General features: G+C 41.1%; 1 protein-coding gene across 3 annotated transcripts in view; it reads right to left on the minus strand.

Annotated features, from left to right (window-relative positions):
- The window catches only part of IRAG2 (inositol 1,4,5-triphosphate receptor associated 2), a 40,094-nt gene that overhangs the window by 1,522 nt on the left and 19,429 nt on the right, over positions 1 to 19,143 (minus strand). Inside the window, exons 19-38 of one of the 3 annotated variants that reach the window (XM_074871364.1) lie at positions 16,644 to 16,705; positions 15,640 to 15,705; positions 14,553 to 14,661; positions 13,247 to 13,394; positions 12,349 to 12,430; positions 8,866 to 8,912; positions 8,721 to 8,782; positions 8,478 to 8,594; positions 6,251 to 6,333; positions 6,042 to 6,108; positions 5,195 to 5,249; positions 5,081 to 5,108; positions 4,400 to 4,540; positions 3,839 to 3,973; positions 2,876 to 3,023; positions 1,940 to 1,983; positions 1,205 to 1,282; positions 1,036 to 1,100; positions 550 to 651; positions 273 to 377 (exon numbers count right to left, since the gene is read on the minus strand). In XM_074871364.1, coding sequence (XP_074727465.1) covers positions 273 to 377; positions 550 to 651; positions 1,036 to 1,100; positions 1,205 to 1,282; positions 1,940 to 1,983; positions 2,876 to 3,023; positions 3,839 to 3,973; positions 4,400 to 4,540; positions 5,081 to 5,108; positions 5,195 to 5,249; positions 6,042 to 6,108; positions 6,251 to 6,333; positions 8,478 to 8,594; positions 8,721 to 8,782; positions 8,866 to 8,912; positions 12,349 to 12,430; positions 13,247 to 13,394; positions 14,553 to 14,661; positions 15,640 to 15,705; positions 16,644 to 16,705 — 1,744 coding nt within the window. Of the gene's footprint in view, positions 1 to 272; positions 378 to 549; positions 652 to 1,035; positions 1,101 to 1,204; positions 1,283 to 1,939; positions 1,984 to 2,875; positions 3,024 to 3,838; positions 3,974 to 4,399; positions 4,541 to 5,080; positions 5,109 to 5,194; positions 5,250 to 6,041; positions 6,112 to 6,250; positions 6,334 to 8,477; positions 8,595 to 8,720; positions 8,783 to 8,865; positions 8,913 to 12,348; positions 12,431 to 13,083; positions 13,168 to 13,246; positions 13,395 to 14,552; positions 14,662 to 15,639; positions 15,706 to 16,643; positions 16,706 to 19,143 lie in introns of those variants that run through there. The other 2 variants (XM_074871365.1, XM_074871366.1) reach the window with 2 other exon arrangements.

The raw sequence follows: 19,143 nt of genomic DNA on the forward strand, positions 1-19,143 counted from the left end.
AGTACATGTTGGCATGACCTAGTAGCCTAGCTGTAACTGTCACAGAGTAACCAGAAGAGGTGAGATCATGGCATGAGGCTCCTCTTTACCTCACCATTTAGGATTAGTAATGAATCCCTAGTAGGGGGAGTCTCTAGCACCTGAGATTCCTCATTCCCAGTTGGTTTAAGAAGTGGGCATTAACAACCAAACCAAAGATACAGCTTTGCTTCGATTTCCCCTGTCCACCACCCAAACATTGCTTTACCTCACAGTGATGTGAGAAAACTTACACTGACTCTAGGTTCCATTTCGATGAATATTTTCCTTTCTCAGAGACACTTTCCTTCCTGGATGGTTCTTCTTGTGCTTCAGCAGGCGATTCCGACCGCTCATTTCTGTAAGCAAGCATCAACAGTTCCAAAGCTTTTCTGTCAAGCATTCAATTTGACAGAGCTCACACAGCTTGACTTTATAGCCCTGATCATGTGGTGGACAGTTAAGAGTTCATTACAAACAAACCAGCCAACCCTGCACACACACCTCAGAGGAGGTTGCTGTTGAACTTACTTGGTTTCAGAGTGTTCGTCTTCGTACTCTGCCCAGGAATACGTGCTAATGAACCGCTGTAGCGAAGGACGCTTCTCATTTTGCTTTGCGCCTAGTCGCCCCCTGTCATATTTTAAATAAGATTTTCCTCAATTTTCCCATGAGATATATAGCAGGAAATTAGAAATTCAGCAGCAGCCTACTTATTTGAGTAGGCCTTAGACAAATAAGTTTCAAAATTAGTTGCCCGAGATCAGGATTTTTTAGAAAACTAAATCCATCAGTGTCAACTGCCTAGTTTTCATATTCTAATTTTAAGCCAAGGTAATTGAAAAGTTGTAACATTTAGTCATGGAGGCTCATTTACCTATTGGAGCACATAAAATTAAAGTGAAAGATGCAGCCTACATGTTATTATACCTCAAGATGCTCCGTAAGCTGCTTAATATAGGCACAGTTTGAGTTGAAAATTTAACCCTACTCAAAGACAAGCCCAAGTAACTTTACCAACTGCTTGATCTCCTCTTGAACTTATCAGTCCGTTCATCTCCATCAGGTTCATGGAGTTGGGCCTAGAGAAGAAGTTTGACACACTTACTGCACTGGCATTTTCTTGCTTCAGCCCAGGCAGTTTTGAGAAGGTAAAGCGCCTCACCATCTGGGAACCCTTACTTACCAGAGGCAACCCAATACCTGCATTTCCAGCACTCCTAGGCAATGTTGCAATGCTAACTCTTCGTAGGGATGATGACGGCTATACAAATAAGAGGCATTACTGACTATCAAGGAATGACTAGATTACTCACTGATCACATAAGTTACCCTGGTTTTCTACAAACTGTATAAAAAAATAGACGACGATACTTAGCTTGAAGTGACACACAAAGAAGAATCAAGTCATAAGAACAACCCAAACCATAGTCTTTAAAGCAGCATCTTTCCACATTAACTGCTTTCCCCCACCACTACCCATCTGAAGTGAGGCTGGCTACACAGCTTCCAGCAAAACACCAAAACTGAATGTGTCTAAATTCCTCCTAATGGTGCTCACAGAATTCCTACAGTCAATTTGAATTGATCCCATCTATTTTTTCATCTTTCTTTGCTAAACCCTGCTTCTGTAACCACAATGAGAATACCACACGTGAACGATATTTCTTAAGCACTGCATGAGAGCACAGCCATTTCAGCTTCTGTGAACTCTTCATCTTCTAAGTGGCACCATATGCAGTTCCCTTGGATTGGTGGGGGGAGGTAGGGGTGATTGAAAAATAAGCATGTTTGATAACATCAGCCCATATCTGAGACAGAAAACCACCAAGTCAAGCATGTAGCAGAGCACTAGCGTATGACAAAGCAAGGAAAACACACACACACTTGAAATTTCACATTAGGCTGTAAGGGCCATTACCTTAAAGTTAAAAGAATTTGGTAGCTTTTTGTTCGCAGATTCATCTGTGAAGAGATCAAACATCAGAAAGGCTTACAGGAATGCTGTAAGCTTTATCTGCAACTAAAGGTCTGACTTTTTGCAGTATCTGTTTATGCAAAGAGTATATCAGAGTACTCTCAGAAAGCAGAAATAAGATTTCAGGAAAAAGCTTTTTATTTCGTTAGATAATTTCATAATATTTGCACATCATACATCATCTACAAGCATCAATTTCTGTTGCTACTATTAATGTATTCTCCTATTACTGAGGCAGTGTCCTGTTACAGGACAATCTTTTACAGTCAGGAAGGAATAACCTGTGATTCAGAATGCTCCTGCGAGGATTTTACCGGTGTGCAAGACTACCCTTCCTGCTTTTAAGATACATGCTCTATTTTTCAGAAGAATTTAATCCTTCTATGGCAAAGCCACAAGTGCACAGCACCATCTGAAAACCCGACCACTGTATCATCTGCTTAGAGGGGGAGATTCAGAGCACCTGTGCTTAAGGAGTGCGTAATTCATACTTAGAAAAGAGCAGGAAGCATCTGCAGAGAGCAGTCAAAGCTCAGCTACCTAGAAATAGCTACTGGGAGTGCTCCAGGGAGAGTGAGCACCCAAATTTACTGCTCACAGGGCATAAGATTATCACCACCACAGGCAATGCACCTTTCTAAAAGCCAGAACATTACTGCACATTTGCAATGTTTCCTCACCACCCCGAGATTCGTGACAGATCACACAGAAGTCTAATTTCAGAGTTGTTTATAATACTGTTAATAAATAGCTATTTTTTAGGAAAGGAGATACAACAGCCATATAACCCCTCCACCTAATATCTTAAGCTTCAACTAAATAAGGGTCTAGCTGTCAGGTGCTAGAAAGAGGAAAGACAAAGCAGCTTTTCTTGGTTACCTCGATCTCCAAGAGCACTAAAGGATCTCTCGTTCTGGAGCAGGACCTGTTTCAGCTCCTCAAGTTCTGCATGTTCTTTTGCGTACATGCGCTTCAGGTTTTCCACATGTTGAATCATTACTTCCACAGCCTTACTGACACGGCTCTCCTAGCAGAGGAAGTGCAACAGCAGTAGGAAAAAGAAGCAGCTCTTTAAGGAACCGCATCATGTTTGGAGTTTAAGACTTTTTTTCCCCCCCTTAACCATCTACTTTCATCTTGTATCACCATGATGCAACATCCTCTCATTTTTGTCCACCTTTTAAAAATTTCACTACAACCCATCTCCTAATACTTGTCCAAGTTACACAGGTCTCATTTCTCCAGTGATTACTCCTAAAATAAATTAGTCTTCATTTTCTGAGCCCTTACAACTCCTCCTCATCTCTTTCTCTGATCTACAGTCTCAGCTGCCACCACGCATTTGCTAGTATTGCCAAATCATATTTTCATGCTGTTCTTTGACATTATATACAGTTACACATAACATTTCAGCAGGTCTCTGTAAATTTCCATAGATTTATCTTATTAGCCGCCCTTTCCATAAGGCACAGAAATACCATTAGAGCACCAAGAGTATTGTTACCACATTGCATTCTTGTGCTCTCTACTGTATAGATCCCTCTGCTGTAAATTCTTTTTTGGATTTTTGTCTGTTTTAAATTGGGACCATATTTCTGTTGTGTGTTTTTGCACAATGCTAATGCAATGTAGCTGCTCTCACGGCCTGGGATTACTTATAACACCACACACAGTGATCTGAAGAGAAAGCCAGGACTAAGCTGTACTGGTCAGTCTGCATTACATACACAAGATTCCCAAGTCTAATTCTGGAACCAGAAGCCTAGCAAACAGATACTGCTATCCCTTTACATCTAGAAGCTTTTAACTTTGTACAAAATACATTTACACGGAAATGATTACCTGATTAATAGCTCCCAACATCTCTGCTCTACTGGCAACTCGAGCTGCATACTGGCTAAGGAACTGCAAGCTTTTCTGCAACTTCTTAATGATCTCCTGTGCTTGGTTATCTTCTTCACACAAAGGAACTAAAGCCTAAGAGGCATATTGGTAAGAAAAACACTGTGAGCTATTAGTAGAGAAAGAAGGGTGAACCCAACTGATGACACCGAGCAGCTGTGTTCAGGCCCACACAGTCGCAAGGTCCAATATCCTTGCTCAGTGTAACTTGGATACAGACCTCCAGTGGGAAGAGACTTCAGCTTACCTAGCATAAAATCAGCTGAAGACAGAGGTTCTTGCCCAACATCTGTGCAATAGAATTTCCTCACTGCCCCACAGTCAGATAAAGGCTACCCCTCAGCTGCAAAGTCTTTCGTATTTCAAGTGTGTCACTTAAGAACTTCATTCAGATTTGCTTATAATGTGTCACACACACAAATCCTAAGAAGAGCCGTATTACGAGAGACCCTTTCACAACCATCCATCCCATCCACCCTACCAGCCTTGGCCAATGCTAACCTCTAACATCTTTAGAGCGTTTGTGATCTCCTTTTTCAAATTTTCTTCAGCCAAGTCTCGGGACCTTTCTTCAAGCCTCACTCTCTTGTCCAAGGTAAACAAGTCACATTTAAAACCTAAGGACAATCTCAGAAATTCAGCCTGTTATGGGAGAGGAAAAGATTTCAGAATAATCCAAGTGATGCAGAATTTTTTAAAGTAGATTTGGATACTGACATTACATTTGGGACTATACCCCATGAATAAAGTTATAGGGGAAATACAGAAGAGAAAGTGAACATGGCCCACTTCCCCAAAGCCAGTCTTCCCATCTGTAGTGATGGGGGAAATAATCTGCAGCCAGAATAGGTGGTATCCTGGCAGCATGCAGTGTGCCATCTGTGTCTTGACAAAACTGTCTTAAATCAGCACATTCTGTCTGGGAGGAGGTCACAGCTATGCTCCTTCAAGCTTGAAAATAAATGTTTCCGTAGCAACAAATCTTTTGTTCAGTTTCACAGATTTCCACCTTTTCTCCTCCCTCCCAAAATTTCCATTGGCCTTGGAAAGACAGATTTCAGAATCCAACTTATAGAAACACATCCAGTTTAAGCTACTTGGCATCAAGATATTTATCAGGGCTTATCTACAAGATCTTTCGGATGTCCAAGATACTTAAGGATACAAGCAGTCAAGACTTACCTCTACTTCTTTCTCATTAGGGGAGTCACTGTAGGATAAGAAGAAGCAATTATGTAACAGACTGCAGCTTTAAATTCATACCTGCAGGTGATCATTGAAAGTCAGAACACTTACGGCTCATTTTGCTTTGTTTTATCTCCTTTAATGCCACCTGCAGTGGGTGAACTCCCTGAGAAGAGGAAAAAAGTTCTCAGAAAAAAGTGAAAAAACAGCCTCCCCAAACCATCTTATGAAAGTCTTTTAAACTTCAGCAGAAGCCACTGTTAAAGATTTCCAGTGTTAAGCCCTTGCCAACAAAACCCACTTGTGTACCTCAGGGTACGTTAGGGTTAGAGCATCAGTAAGACAGCACAACACTGTCAGTGGTACAAAGCCCCAAACGTTAGTTTAGTTGGCTTCAACTGGAATCTAATTAGTACAGGAATGGTTAATTACAGGTTTTGGCTTAAGTTCCCAGCCCACAGGTTCAGGATGTTACATGACTTACTACATCACTAGCTTTTAGTGAGCTCCAAAGGCAAAAGGTGAGGTGACTAGAAGAGTGGAGATGTCTAAGCACAGTTCAGTAGAAACACCATCCTGCTTATCTGTATCTTATTACCCCAAGCTCTAGCTACCATAGAGGATGCTGCTTTACAAGTCTGGGGAGAGCACGCATGCCAGAACTGTTTCAAGTATCCCAACTCCTTTGCAGCTCCTAAGAATTTTTCCCTCCTATCTAGAGGAAGATGGAGCTGTAGAAATCAGAGAAGCAGATTTTGCATGATAATGTTTTCCTTCTCTCCACTGCTAATCATTTTGATCTCTAACTGCAGCTACTATTCCTTAAAACAAAAAACCCCTCATAATAATTGTTGTGGTGCAGGCAGCTCTCTGCACCTCTTTACACAGCTCTTGACCCCGGTGACCAAGGCATGCACTCCAGTGAGTTACACGGATGTGTTCAGCAAAAACCTCTTACCTTTCCTACTGGGAACCATAGCTGGTGCTTCCTCACTCTGCTCTTTATTATTCTTTTCCTGGTACACCTCCTAAAGACATAGCAGAGAGTAGTGATAACAAGGGAACAGCCACACCACCACTGGAGGGGCCTGTCCCCTCCTGCAGTATTTTTCTTTGTCACTGCTTAGCCAAACCAGTTCCATGTTTCACTGTCACTAGGACTCTCACCGGGTCTTGCTTCAAAACGTTTTGAAATGCAGTTTTGTGTTCCTCCATCATGGGGCAGAATTCCTTCTCGGTCAGATCTGCTCCTGGGGAGAAACATTCCAGAAACCAAATATAACTATAAAAATAAAGCAAACCTCCAACACCCAATGTACTAGCCATCAACCAACAGGGCTAAAAAATTGCAACAAATTCCAGGAGAGGGCATTAAAAAAAGAGAGGCAGCAGCAAAGAACACCATAAAGACATAAAGGAAGAAGTGGGATGATAATTATGTTTGGCTTGGGGGGGGGGTGGGGGGGGAAAATCACAAGAAGTGTCACACATCTACCAGTGAGACTATTACTCCTGGTTGCAGTTGCAGGAGTTACAGTAATATTCCCTTGTATAAATTAATTCCATTATTTTGCTATCAGCATGGGGTTTTTTTGTTTGCTATTTAAAGAGACAGTTTATAATTAATTTGGGGGGGGGGGGGGGGGGGAATTCTATAAGTGCAAGAATATGTAAAAAAGAAAAAATGAATCCCATACACAAACTAACAGAAGTGATGGGTGTTTGTAACTATCTTCTTGCATATTACGGATATGTCCGTAAGATAAGTCAAGAAATAGATGCTACTTCAGCTGCTGTTACTGAAGAGCTCGAGCATAACCAGGTTGTGAAATGCACACAGCTGGGGTATTTCAGGGGTCCATAAGCTTCAAACATAGTCTGACACTTGGACTGTCCTTTGTACCTAAAAACTGAACTATCAGGGTGCTGATAGAGCCAAGAAAAACTCCCTCTTTTTGCCAGAAGAGGAATGGTAATGAACTGGGAAATTCAGGAACTGATTATGCCAATTCAAATATAATTTGTCCCACAATTTAGAAAAGTTTTAAAGCAGGCAAAAATAACCTCCAGGAAATCAGCTATTAAGGATTTAAAAAAGAAAATAGTTAAGAAACTGAAGAAAGTCTGAGAGTCACACTAGTTTCTTGTGTAGCAGTAACTTTGGTAGCTATTTATACCTTTTAGAACATCTAGATTTTTTTTTTTTTTTGGCTGTTTATGTAGTCATACACCCCCACAAAGATGCAGACCAAAGAAATGGCACAACAAGCTTCAGATTTGAAGTGCTTTTCATCCTTCACACTAACAACCTGTACTTAGCACTCCCTTTTGTCCCTGCTGATTTTTGCAGCAGCCCTAAGTATCTAACCAGTCTCCCAAGCACCTTTGGAAGACATTGTGTGGCATTAGCAAAAAAGCACACGTGGAGATTCATCAGTGTCTCTGTTCTAATACTAGAAACACTTTCTATTCAGAGATGTACAACAAGCAGTAGGATTTTCAGACTTTAAAGCTATTTGGGCTCTTTCTGATCTGTTTTGCATATCTGTTTCCTCCTTGCCAAAGACACCTAGACCACATATGAAAATTAACAGTAAAGGCAAATTAGTAGAAAGAAAATACATATAAGTGAGGAAACTTCAGGAAGATAGTACTAAAGAAAGAAACAAAACCAAGCAAGAAATGATGACAAAAAGACTTATATTTAGGTAAAGGTTAAAAAAATGGTTGCAAACAAGCATGTACACATATTCTGTGATGCTTATTCAGATCAGCTTTTTTAAAAATAGCTTAAGTACACCGTGTACACACACTCCAGTTTTGTTTTGCTTTTAGTTTTTAGTGGAAGAAGCACCATAAGATCTGATAAGAATAATTCTTCTTGGTGTTTATGGCTATAGCAAAAGACAGAACCATACATAAAAGCCTCTATCCTCATCTCTCCTCTTGATCCATCCCAGCTTCTTCTTCCGTGGCGAGCATCAGTTTTGAAAGAGAGGAAAGTGTTATTTAGTCTAGCTATGTCACTAAACTGTTTAAAACCATGAAAACATTCTCTCTTCTCCCAAAATTACCTGGGGTTTAGTACTCACACCGTGTTTTGCCAGCTGAGCAAGCATCAAGATTTCACTAAGTTATTTCATGCTTACTTCTTGCAGTGCTGTAGCCTACTGGTCTCCTGCAAGCAGGTAAAGCCTTATTCCTACTCAGAGTTTCAGGGAGGTTTAAGAGCACTCACAGGCAAAAGTGTGTTCAACAAGAGAAAAAAAAAAAATCACAATCGCAATCATAATTAAGCTATTTTTCTTACTTAGCTTCCTCACTTCAAAGATGTGCTGGAAGGAAGCCGTTTCCTCATTGCTCAAGTGCCACTGTGCTGCAGCAGTTACTGTACCTGATACGGGAGTAGCCGGATCCTTATCACTGTTTTTCTCCATTGCTACCGAAGTTGGCACATCTTCCTCTTTCTCACGTAAGAACTTGAGTGATTTTTCCTCCATAGCAAGAAAGCCTGTAATACCAGACAACAGAAGACAGAGCTCTTGCTGTTCAGTAAGTGTGCAGGCTTGAGCATATCTATTTCTAAGACTTTCAGTGCAAAAAGTTCACACATCTGTGCCCTACATTAAGGGCTTACCTGTTACTGGTGTGGTGCTTTCCAAAGAGGATGTAAGAACTTGGGGTGATGTTAAGTGATCGCTGCCAAAACAAAATTCTTTCAGATACTCATCTATACTATACAATCTTGATAAAGGCTTTTAAAAGCTTGCACAAAACCTGACCTGGATGGGATCAGACTGGCTGGTAGTGTTGGCTCTGCACAGTCAATCTTAATAGAAAGAGAGAAGAGTTAGTATCAGGGAAAGGGTTGCCATGTGAGTAGAAAATTTGTATGTCAAAGTTTCCATAATTCCCCCAGCTGTGCCTAAATTATTTCAGCAGTGAAGAACTAGATGTTAAATGCATGCAGATTCATCTGCTAGTCCAAAGCCACCCATACATACAGTATGTAGCTTAGCATGTTATCATCATTAGGAGTGAAAACTATATTTCCGCAGAAATCTTATCTCAGGAATAATGTACTTAGAGATGTATTTTCATTCCTGACTTCATGTTTTGCTTCTAACACACATTTTCAAGTGATTGACAGGTGTTACCACACCACTGTTCTATCTTAATGCCATACATCAAGATACATCCACTTTCAAGGTCTTGACCTCAAACCCTACAAGTGAGGTGCACAGAGCTTCACTTGGCTATAGATGTCAGACTCGTTTAGGTAAATAAAAGCATTGACTATTAACAGCTTAATAGAGCAGATGATTCAGAACACAGAAAACTTGCATGCTGTGTTGTACATTTTAATGTCTGTCTTTGAGTGATGCTGGTTTTCAATATCGTATATAACAACTACCTAGGCCAGCTCAGAAGGTTTCAGGCCTTCTCCTTTGTATGCAAACAGCAGACAGGAATTCAGCAGTTAAAGGCCAGTTTTGCTCATGTTCCTTCAGCCACTACAGTGTAGTTTGGACCCGAGTCTTATCATGTCACAAACAAAAACAACATCCTCTTCAGTCTTTTAATTTGGCAAGGGAAATACTGACTGAGAAATATCCCTCTTCTTCATTTCACCCTGGGGAACTCCAGTTTACTTATTCAACTGATAGACTGATCTCTCTTTATGGGTGAAAATACAGGGTGAAACAGAAGTTTAAAGGTTTAGGTCGGTAATGACTTGTGATGAACTCCACCCACTGTTGAAGAGGAAAAAAACCAACCCAAACCAACCAAAAAGTAAACCTATCTCCAAGCAGAGAAGTCATGAGGCTAGCCAGCTTTGGGTAGCTCCCTACATATCAAGTGTCCAAGAGCACTATTGAAGTGGGGGGCGGGACAACAGAAAAACCATATCAGCAAGTGATCACCTATGTTCTACTATCTTCCCTCCCACCTCAAATGTCCTCAGAAGACTCAGGAAACCCAGCAAAATAGGAAAGGAGGTGACCAAGGCCCCCAGTCACTTCTGAGAGCAATCAACAGCTTCCAACATCAGCAAGTGCCTTTTCTCTTCTCCCCACTCCCCCACCCATCGGAGCTCAATCACACTCGCAGAGCCTTGCCCCAGCCAGCCGCATGTTTCCTCTAATGCAAATGCAGGCTATTTTTATTCTTATTTGAATTCTCTATTAAGCTTAAGGAAGTACAGCATTGTATTTGCTTTGTTCAGGCCATTAGGTCTACAGGAGTATTGGGGAAGGAGAAGGTGAAAATGAATAGTATGGTGGAATGAAAACAAACATGCACACACACCCCACCCCACATCACCCAAACAAACAAACAAAAAAAATAAAAATCCCTTGTATCACCTGAAACTGACTAAAGCATTACAGTATTCTACCCGCTCTCTCCCTCCCCAGGTAATCACATGATCAGTGGTTTGTTTGCAATGAAGGAAAATCCTTAATTCAGTTTTTAAAACCCCATACTGATTATTAGGATTGTGAGCTCCTATAGATTGCATAGGCTACACTTAAAGAGAAAAAACACAACAAGAAACACCCACATTCTAGATTTCCTAATAAAATTTGTTTGCACAGGGCATTAGAGAATGGTTCTTCTTCCTAATAAAAAGATTCAAAAAAGATCCTAATCCAGTACACTCCTAATCACTTTTTCTCCTCTTCATCATTTCAATTAGAGGATCCTTGGATTATTATGCTATCACAACAGACAAATTCTGGCCACAGTCTTGTATAACTACTCCAAAACAAGCATTAGTGGAAGGCCTATCAACTGTTTCTTAGACTGTGATACTACTTTTGTATTTATAAATCAAAACAAGTATAAAAAGCCCAAGCTTCAACAAGCTGTCACAAGAGCTCTTTTAATAAATAGCCCCTAAACTCCTATGGTCACAATACTTTGATAAAATAACTTAAGTTACTTACATGCTGAAGGGCTTGATCTGTTCAGACACATCTGCAACCACAGTGTAACAAAAAACCTAGGGAGACTTTTCCTATTAAACACGGATATTCAAATTTTGCTGCATGTCACAGTTTTTAGAACAGATGCCGGACACAGCCCATTTTCTTTTTCTCTGGGGCAAGCCTTAAGATTTTAACTTTCTCCCTCTAGAATATTCACGTGGGAAAGAAATCAAAAATGGAAAATGACATTTCTGAGCCCAGCTGGAGTTACAGAAAGCTCCAGAGCAATGAAGCACAGGCATTTCAAACAACTTTGCAAGGTTGTGACTTTCCAGAAGGACTCGATAAAGCAAAAGCCCTTGAGATTATTCTCTAAAATAGCTTAAGTAGCAGCAGCACAAGCTAGGAGTTCCTCACCTGTTTTACCCCCAACAGAACAGTGTGCTGAAACCACAGGCACCCCCACCACTCTTGCTTTTTACCCTCACTGCACTTTCTGCCTTGATTTGCTGCCACCACTGAACCATTACTGCACTTGCAGGTTCCACACACCAGCTAGAGTAGGTCTGAGGTTGCCTGCTCATCAGTCTTGCAAAGGTTATTTCCAGGTTCACAGAAACCACTGACCAATATTCTCCCATCATCACCACCAGCACCAATATTGGAGTTTGTAAAGCTAGACAGACACCCTGGTGACAGGGCTGAGGTCTAGATTTCAGTAGTGAGTATTGTGGCACTGAGCACAGAGCACAATTAGGTGTGCTGAGCTGCAGCTCATCTTGCTGTTTCTACAAGAAAGCCAACTGACAGTTCAGGCTGTAGGTGCAGGATAAAGCAGCAAATGCATATCTGAGCACACCAGCTGAAGGAAAGTTTTCATACAGCAAAGATGTTTTTCAGCTGTTACATGGTAGCTGTAGGTAAAAGTGCAAAGAAAGGCAGCATTCACAAGTAAAACATCCTGCGGCTTCTTGCAGGTGGATAAAGAGAGCAAAAATCACTCAGACTTCCCTGGCAGAACTGAGCACTACTGCAGAAACAGCGCTGTCTCAAGCCTTGAAATCACATGTAAAATACTCCCCAGCTAAAAGCATGACCCAGATGCACGCAAACATCAAGATGTTTTGGTCTATAACTACAGTATTCCAGAAGTGTGCCCCAATAGAAGGGGCTACCCCACACAGAACAAAATGTCATAGCACCCTGCTGACAGATGCCAGCTCCATTCACCTTGGAGCAGTGCTGATTTATAGCTGCTCAATCTGGATCTGAGTAGGGCACTAAATGCTTGAACCCATTCAAAACCACATCTCGGGCGTCAGCGACGGCACTCACCTCAGTAAGTGAAGAGTCCATCATTGTAATGGAAACAGGAAGGTCTGCATCGGTATGGTTATCAGCAGAGCATATTTTCCACCTGGCAATACACACTTTGTTTGCATATTGCCCAAACAACAGTAGGATATATTGCCCATTTTCCTTAAGCACATAACAACCAAGTCACCCCTCTCCGTACAGTCAGACAGCTGGTCTCTCAAAGACAGACAAATTCATCACTAACATCAATCCCTCCTCCCCCGAACAGCAAAAACCACCACCAGTCCTTCTCCCAACCTCCTCCACACTACACAATTCTACAGAAAACCAGTGGCAAAAGCTTCAAGAGCTGCTGAGTCTTTTCCTGCAGACTGCCTGCCTCTGCATCTCCAGGAACATCCTTATCTTTTAAAATATTCACTGACAATAGTTAGCTAGCTTTCATAATCTTAAGCAATTCAATTCTCAGTTTTCAAGATTTAAGGAGGCAGCTCGATAAGCAAAGACCTCAGAACTCCTGCTGTAAACTCTGAAAAAAAAAAAAGTGACTCCTCAAAGCCAGTAGGATTTTGGCTGCTGAATGGGAGTGTCAGTTGTGAGTTAAATACTGAAAATAGACACAAGAACGCCTACATCATGCCTCACTTCTACAGCATGAAATGGAAACACCATCATTGTATTTGGCTGGTGGTTATACCAACTGTTTCAATAAAAAGTTTTAATATTACTTTTGTGAAAAGAAGCAAATATTACCCTGTAACACCATTAGCTGACCACTGAGTGTCCAGTATTTCCTAAGAGAGATGCTCTGCTTTTGAACTTGGCATGTGCTGGGGATACAGCTTTCCCTTGGAACCTGCTAAATCCCATGGACCCTTCCACCCTTCACCCCAAAGAGGTTATTCTTCTATCTTACTTGCACCCCACCAATGTCACATCTGAAGTGGATGCATGTCCCAGGTCACAGCTTTCAAACTTGCAGCTGCCAGAGCTGTGTCTACAAGGCTGATCCCAGCCGTGCACAGGAAAGTTATTCAGGCATGAGGTTTCCAAGGTCAGAGCATCTGTGAAGAGAGACAATTATGAAGAGCGGAGGTCATTGGCAAAGTTGGATTTAGTCACCTGTCAGTTTTTGACTAAGTCTAAAATAATCAAGAAGGAGACCAACCAAATACAGATTTATAATAAGGCAGCTTCCATCTTGGTATGAAAGGATTAGGTTACGCAGCCTTAAACATATTTTGTAGATGGAGAGTCTGCAGCACCTGGGGATGGGGATTTTCCATCAGCCAGGTTATAGAAATTTCCTTGTTGGACAGCTTTGTTGTTGTGAACTGTTTTGTGTGGCAGAGAGGTCTGGGAAATAGATCGTCCTTTTTTTGTATCAATACTTGATTGGTGCAAGCCAAGAATATCAGCCTTAATTGTGTCTGGATCATGATACTAACAGCAAGTTGCAAGAACACTCCGAGCTGGCCCACTGAAACAGCCCTTTCAAAGCAGCATAGTAGTGCTCTTATAAGGAGCATGTGCAGTCAAGCAAGATTTTCTTTTGTTTCCCCCAGTATGACATAGAATTACATCTAAGCATTTTATAGTTTGTGTGAGAATAGTCACTGTGTTGTACCAGTTTACTCTGGAAGAAATGCTTTGTCTATAAAATCCCAAGTGCACCCTGCAGTTCTGTGGCCCTGCAATGCATATTGGTCAGTGGTTGCTTTTAATATTCATGAGGCTCAAGAGGTGCAGGGAAGTATGAACAGCTTATGAATGCAGGAGAAATCAACAAATACAATTATTTGATTCTCAGCAGCTATGTTACCCGTTCAACTTTTTAAACCAGGACTGACCACAGCTCAGCAGCAAAGTAGCAGGACATTGCTTGCTATCTCAGTGTGTGCCAGTCAGAGCGAACAGGAAGAACAGAACTCAAGCCCTCTTGATCCACCTTGTCAGGAATATGCTTGGATGTATGATTTATACCAGTAGTTCCTTAAGTTTCTGAGGACTCCTGTTAGGTTAACAGACCTTTTCAGGCCTTTAATTGCAAGCATTATAAACATGGTTCAGCCTCCTGGATTACATGCAACAATAGGCTAAAGCTGACAATAGCTTTTCCACACTATCAGCATGTTTAGCACCAGTGATACTGTTCTATACCACATGTCAACTCTTCCTATATTTTAGGAGACAGAAGAATAGCCAACACCACCAGGTCTTACCTAGCAGAGGTGTACTACGCCAGTATGAAACATCTGAGGCCAGTGTCCTGGGAAGTTCAGAGCACAAGATCGGTCCTTCACTCCACAGTTGTTTAGAGCAATGGAGCTGCTAATTGAAAAATACAAAGTACTGCTGCTGTTCAATAATGCTGAACACACCAACATGCATGCAGTTACATCTGCATAATGTAATACTAACAGTTACACAAATACATCATCTGTTGCTTTTTTGTCTAGAAAAACTCACATCCTTAATAGGCAGAACACATACAGGAAGAGGGAAAATAATTCAACTTTACATTTGCAACAGACGTGTTGGTTCAAACTAGGTCTGGAACCAGATACTACAAAACCAGGCAAGATGAGCAGGACAGGAGACACACCCTCCCCCCCCAAAAAAACCGAGCACCCAACCAAACAAACCCTGTGAAAAAAACAAAGAAGAAAGAAAGGAAAAAACCCAAACCAAAACCCTTTCAGTCAAGCCAAGCCAACCAGACAGACTGAGAAGGGGAACATTGGCCCCATGTACAGCACCTGCTACACAGGTCAGATTTCCCTCAGCAGGAGCAGAATGTCAGCTCTGGCTCAGCCACATGGAGACAAAAGCACTGCCCCCACCATCTCCTGCCCCTGAATGCACACCACTTGCTTGATGTTTAGTGCTGAAGAGGTGTTATCTGAAGATGGCTAGAGGAAACCTCTGAAGCAACACTTAATGCAGCTGCATTTGACCTAATGTTACTTAAGTGATGAAAAATGGAAAAGAAATTGGAAGATGTAGCCTCTGATCCTTCTCAAAATGCAATTTATCAAATGCCTCTATTTTGTCACAGTGACTGTTCAGAAGCAATAGGAAACTGGTTGTGCAATAACGTTTTGAATATACTTTTGTATGTGTATATACATATGCATGCATATATACATAAATATGTATCTCAAATTATTTTTATTGAATGTTTAACTTGGCAAAGTTTCTCACAAGGAAAGTTATTTATTTCTTTCAGGTCAGGAAAAGAAATAGGAACAAACAAAACTACCATCACATTTTAACAGGCTCAGCAATGGTCATAGCAAGCACACTTACCTTCCCTTTTATCGGCTTAGCTGACGTGGGCAGCAGACCGTAGTCAAATTCTAACTCTGCACAGCACTGTTGAAATAGAGAAACAGTTTAAGGCAGGCAGATGTAGAAGAAAAAAAAAGTTAAAAAGAGAAGGAACAGTACTACTAATTATGAAGAAAATGGAATTTTATCTTTCTAATTGAACTATTTTCAGCTATCAGGAAAACTATGCAATTGCTTCCCCTTGCTACATTCAGGCTTTAATTCTGCAGACCTTTATGCACAAATACAAGTTTTATTCAAGTGCAGCTAGTTCACAGTTCTGATTCTGTTCCTCTTATGCCCCTGTTACAGCCTAGGATAAACTTTAGGTTCTTCTGTTTGTCTTTATAAATACCTTGTTCTTCTATGTTAAATGTAGACTGTTCAGACCCTGAGCTATAGCATTCCTTACTAGAGCCAGTTGGGAACAAAGTCTTCCCACAGTGTCTCCCCCTCCACCCCCTTCCAAACTTGAAGAAAGTATTTTTATTCAAAGCAAAGCACACCAGAGTTATATAATTTCCAGCATACTTCCACAGAGGGGCACAATGGTAATAACTGTTTCATTGCCTATTCCAGTGTCTGGATACTGAAAAATATTTTATTGCGAGATTTTAAATATTTGTTTTCAAGACTATGCAGAAGAGAGGGCTGATTGTGGGGACAAATCACATCAGTTCATCAGGGAAAGCTTCCCTCAGCCCTGTTTGATACGATCACCAATAATTGTTTACAGTAAAGACCAACACCACACATGTAAGTTCCAGCCCATTTTTTCCAGGAGGCTGAAGAAGGAAAATAATAATATGCAGATCAGTACATAAAATTTACTGCCTCCACAGTTATGTACATGTTAGAAAAGAAGAAATCAGATGCTGTCAAATTACTTGCAGTTTATCTCAGCTGCAGATGTCCTTCCACCAGAGCACCTCCTTGTGCAAGCTTACCTTTTGTTCTCCCACAAAACAAAACAAGCATCATACCTGACACAGCAATTCACAGAGTCGCCTTTGAAGCAGTTCCCATCTCAGTGCATTAGCAGTTGCTATGAAGAGACATTTACAAGTCTTACAGGGTTCCTTATAATTTGATAACAAGTTTATAGTGTCTTTAAACCTGACTACTGCCCATAACAAACTTATTGCACTTTGCTTTTAAAAGTGCAATAAAGTTCAAAGTGCAATAATTTTAAAAGTGCATTTTGGTTTGTGAATTCTACCCTACAGAAAACACCAAGCACTTTTTCTTCCCTGTGGTTACAACGTTTCCCCTTGCTATAAAGGGCGGACAATGCTTCCCCACATAGTCAGAGTTAAGGTGCCACAGTTCCCTGTGGAAATGGATGACTCCGTTACGACTTACTGGAAGAGAAACATTTGTCCTTCCAATTTGACATCCGGTACCGAAGTTTTAAAGTTGATGGGTTTTATGTTATACTTTGAAACACTCTTTGTTCAAGTTTAGCAATGCCAGAGCCCACTTCTGGTGACCTCTACCTTGATACAAGTCTATCATAGCTTTTATACCACAGCTAATAATGGGGGGGTGGAGGTGGTGAAAGGAGATTTTGCAAGCACTGTCACTTCGGTGCCTAAGCAAAAAGTGAAGGCAGCTCTCAGTAGCTTGTTCAGCTTTTTCACTGAAGGCTGTACCAATTAGTGGCAAGGCATGGTTAGACATCTGAAACATAGAAGGAGCTATACCAGGCTGACTTAGGTTGAGCAGTAGCTTCCTTGGCCAACAGGTTCCCTAGTTTCTCATCTCTTACCATGCAGGTGGAAGGAGGTAGGGGAAGGAGTGGAGAAGTGCGTGGTGAAGACACCACAGCCCAGAAGGATCACTAGACCTGCCTGACTTTTTGCAGGAACCAGTATAAAGCCTTGTCCTCCCCTACTCCCATCCTTGTTTGTCAGCCCTGTTCTTCATAACACTTTGCAACTTCTCTACATATCTACCAGTTTATTTCTATTTATCTACAGAAAGGTATTTCTGCAAACTACCTGGAGTCATTTAAAGACAAAGTGTCAGCCATTTTCAGAGTAGTAGTGGTTGTTTTGGGGAGACTTGGTTTTGTTTTGGTTTTTTTCTTCTTTTTTGAGTCAGTGTCACCAGTCTCTTCCACAAGCTCAGGGTTCTCTCTCTTTTCATTTATTCTAGTTCTCTTTGCAGAAGATCTTTGTCTACTCAGAGCTGAAAAATCATATACTATTTCCATTGTTATCCCTCTTGTTAAAAAAACAACTCCACAGTTTGAAGGAAACAGTAAGCAGGAAAGCAACATGAGCACATATGTCTGAACAATGCCAAAATATTGGTCAGAAATCAGCAAGAACAGTCTGGCGACGTTTCTGCCACATCAGTGTATAACAGTTGTGCCTTAGAGCTAAGACATACAGTCCCATGTAATTTTTCTTACAAGACAAATTGTAGTTTCACATAAAGTTGTTTACAATGCACATATCTGTTGAGCATCAGTCACATTGCCCTTTGAAATGCATGCCCGAGTCCAAAAGTTCAGTGGGCTTCAGGCAGTCAATTTTTTTTCCTATAAGCAACTGATACCCACTCCAGAATTTGAAAAGAAAAAGCCATGTGTTCTGGAATCAAACCACTGCATTCTTTAATTGCTCAAGCTTTTGAGGTGTTGATGTTAGCAAGTGAGCAAGAGGTAGTATGAAGTTTCCATGGTTCCATACCAAGTGTTGCATGTGTACGGTGCAATGACACAGTTGCTTTCTACTAAGGAGAACAGCCTGATACCATGCAGTTATTCAAAAACATAAGGCAAATAAGCAGCAAGCAGAATGCAGGAGAAAAAAGAGAGAGAGAGAGAGAGAGAAAAAAGAGAGAGAGAGAGAGAGAGAGAGAAAAAAGAGAGAGAGAGAGAGAGAGAGAGAAAAAGAGAGAGAGAGAGAGAGAGAGAGAAAAAAAGAGAGAGAGAGAGAGAGAGAGAGAAAAAAGAGAGAGAGAGGAGAGAGAGAGAGAGAAAAAAGAGAGAGAGAGAGAGAGAGAGAGAGAAAAAAGAGAGAGAGAGAGAGAGAGAGAGAAAAAAAGAGAGAGAGAGAGAGAGAGAGAAAAAAAGAGAGAGAGAGAGAGAGAGAGAAAAAAGAGAGAGAGAGAGAGAGAGAGAAAAAAGAGAGAGAGAGAGAGAGAGAGAAAAAAGAGAGAGAGAGAGAGAGAGAGAAAAAGAGAGAGAGAGAGAGAGAGAGAGAAAAAAGAGAGAGAGAGAGAGAGAGAGAGAAAAAGAGAGAGAGAGAGAGAGAGAAAAAAGAGAGAGAGAGAGAGAAAAAAGAGAGAGAGAGAGAGAAAAAAGAGAGAGAGAGAGAGAAAAAAGAGAGAGAGAGAGAGAAAAAGAGAGAGAGAGAGAGAGAAAAAGAGTAGAGAGAGAGAGAGAAAAAAGAGAGAGAGAGAGAGAGAAAAAGAGAGAGAGAGAGAGAGAAAAAAGAGAGAGAGAGAGAGAGAAAAAAGAGAGAGAGAGAGAGA

The sequence above is a fragment of the Strix uralensis genome, chromosome 5 (assembly GCF_047716275.1).
Source record: "Strix uralensis isolate ZFMK-TIS-50842 chromosome 5, bStrUra1, whole genome shotgun sequence".
In the NCBI taxonomy this organism is placed as follows: Eukaryota; Metazoa; Chordata; class Aves; order Strigiformes; family Strigidae; genus Strix; species Strix uralensis.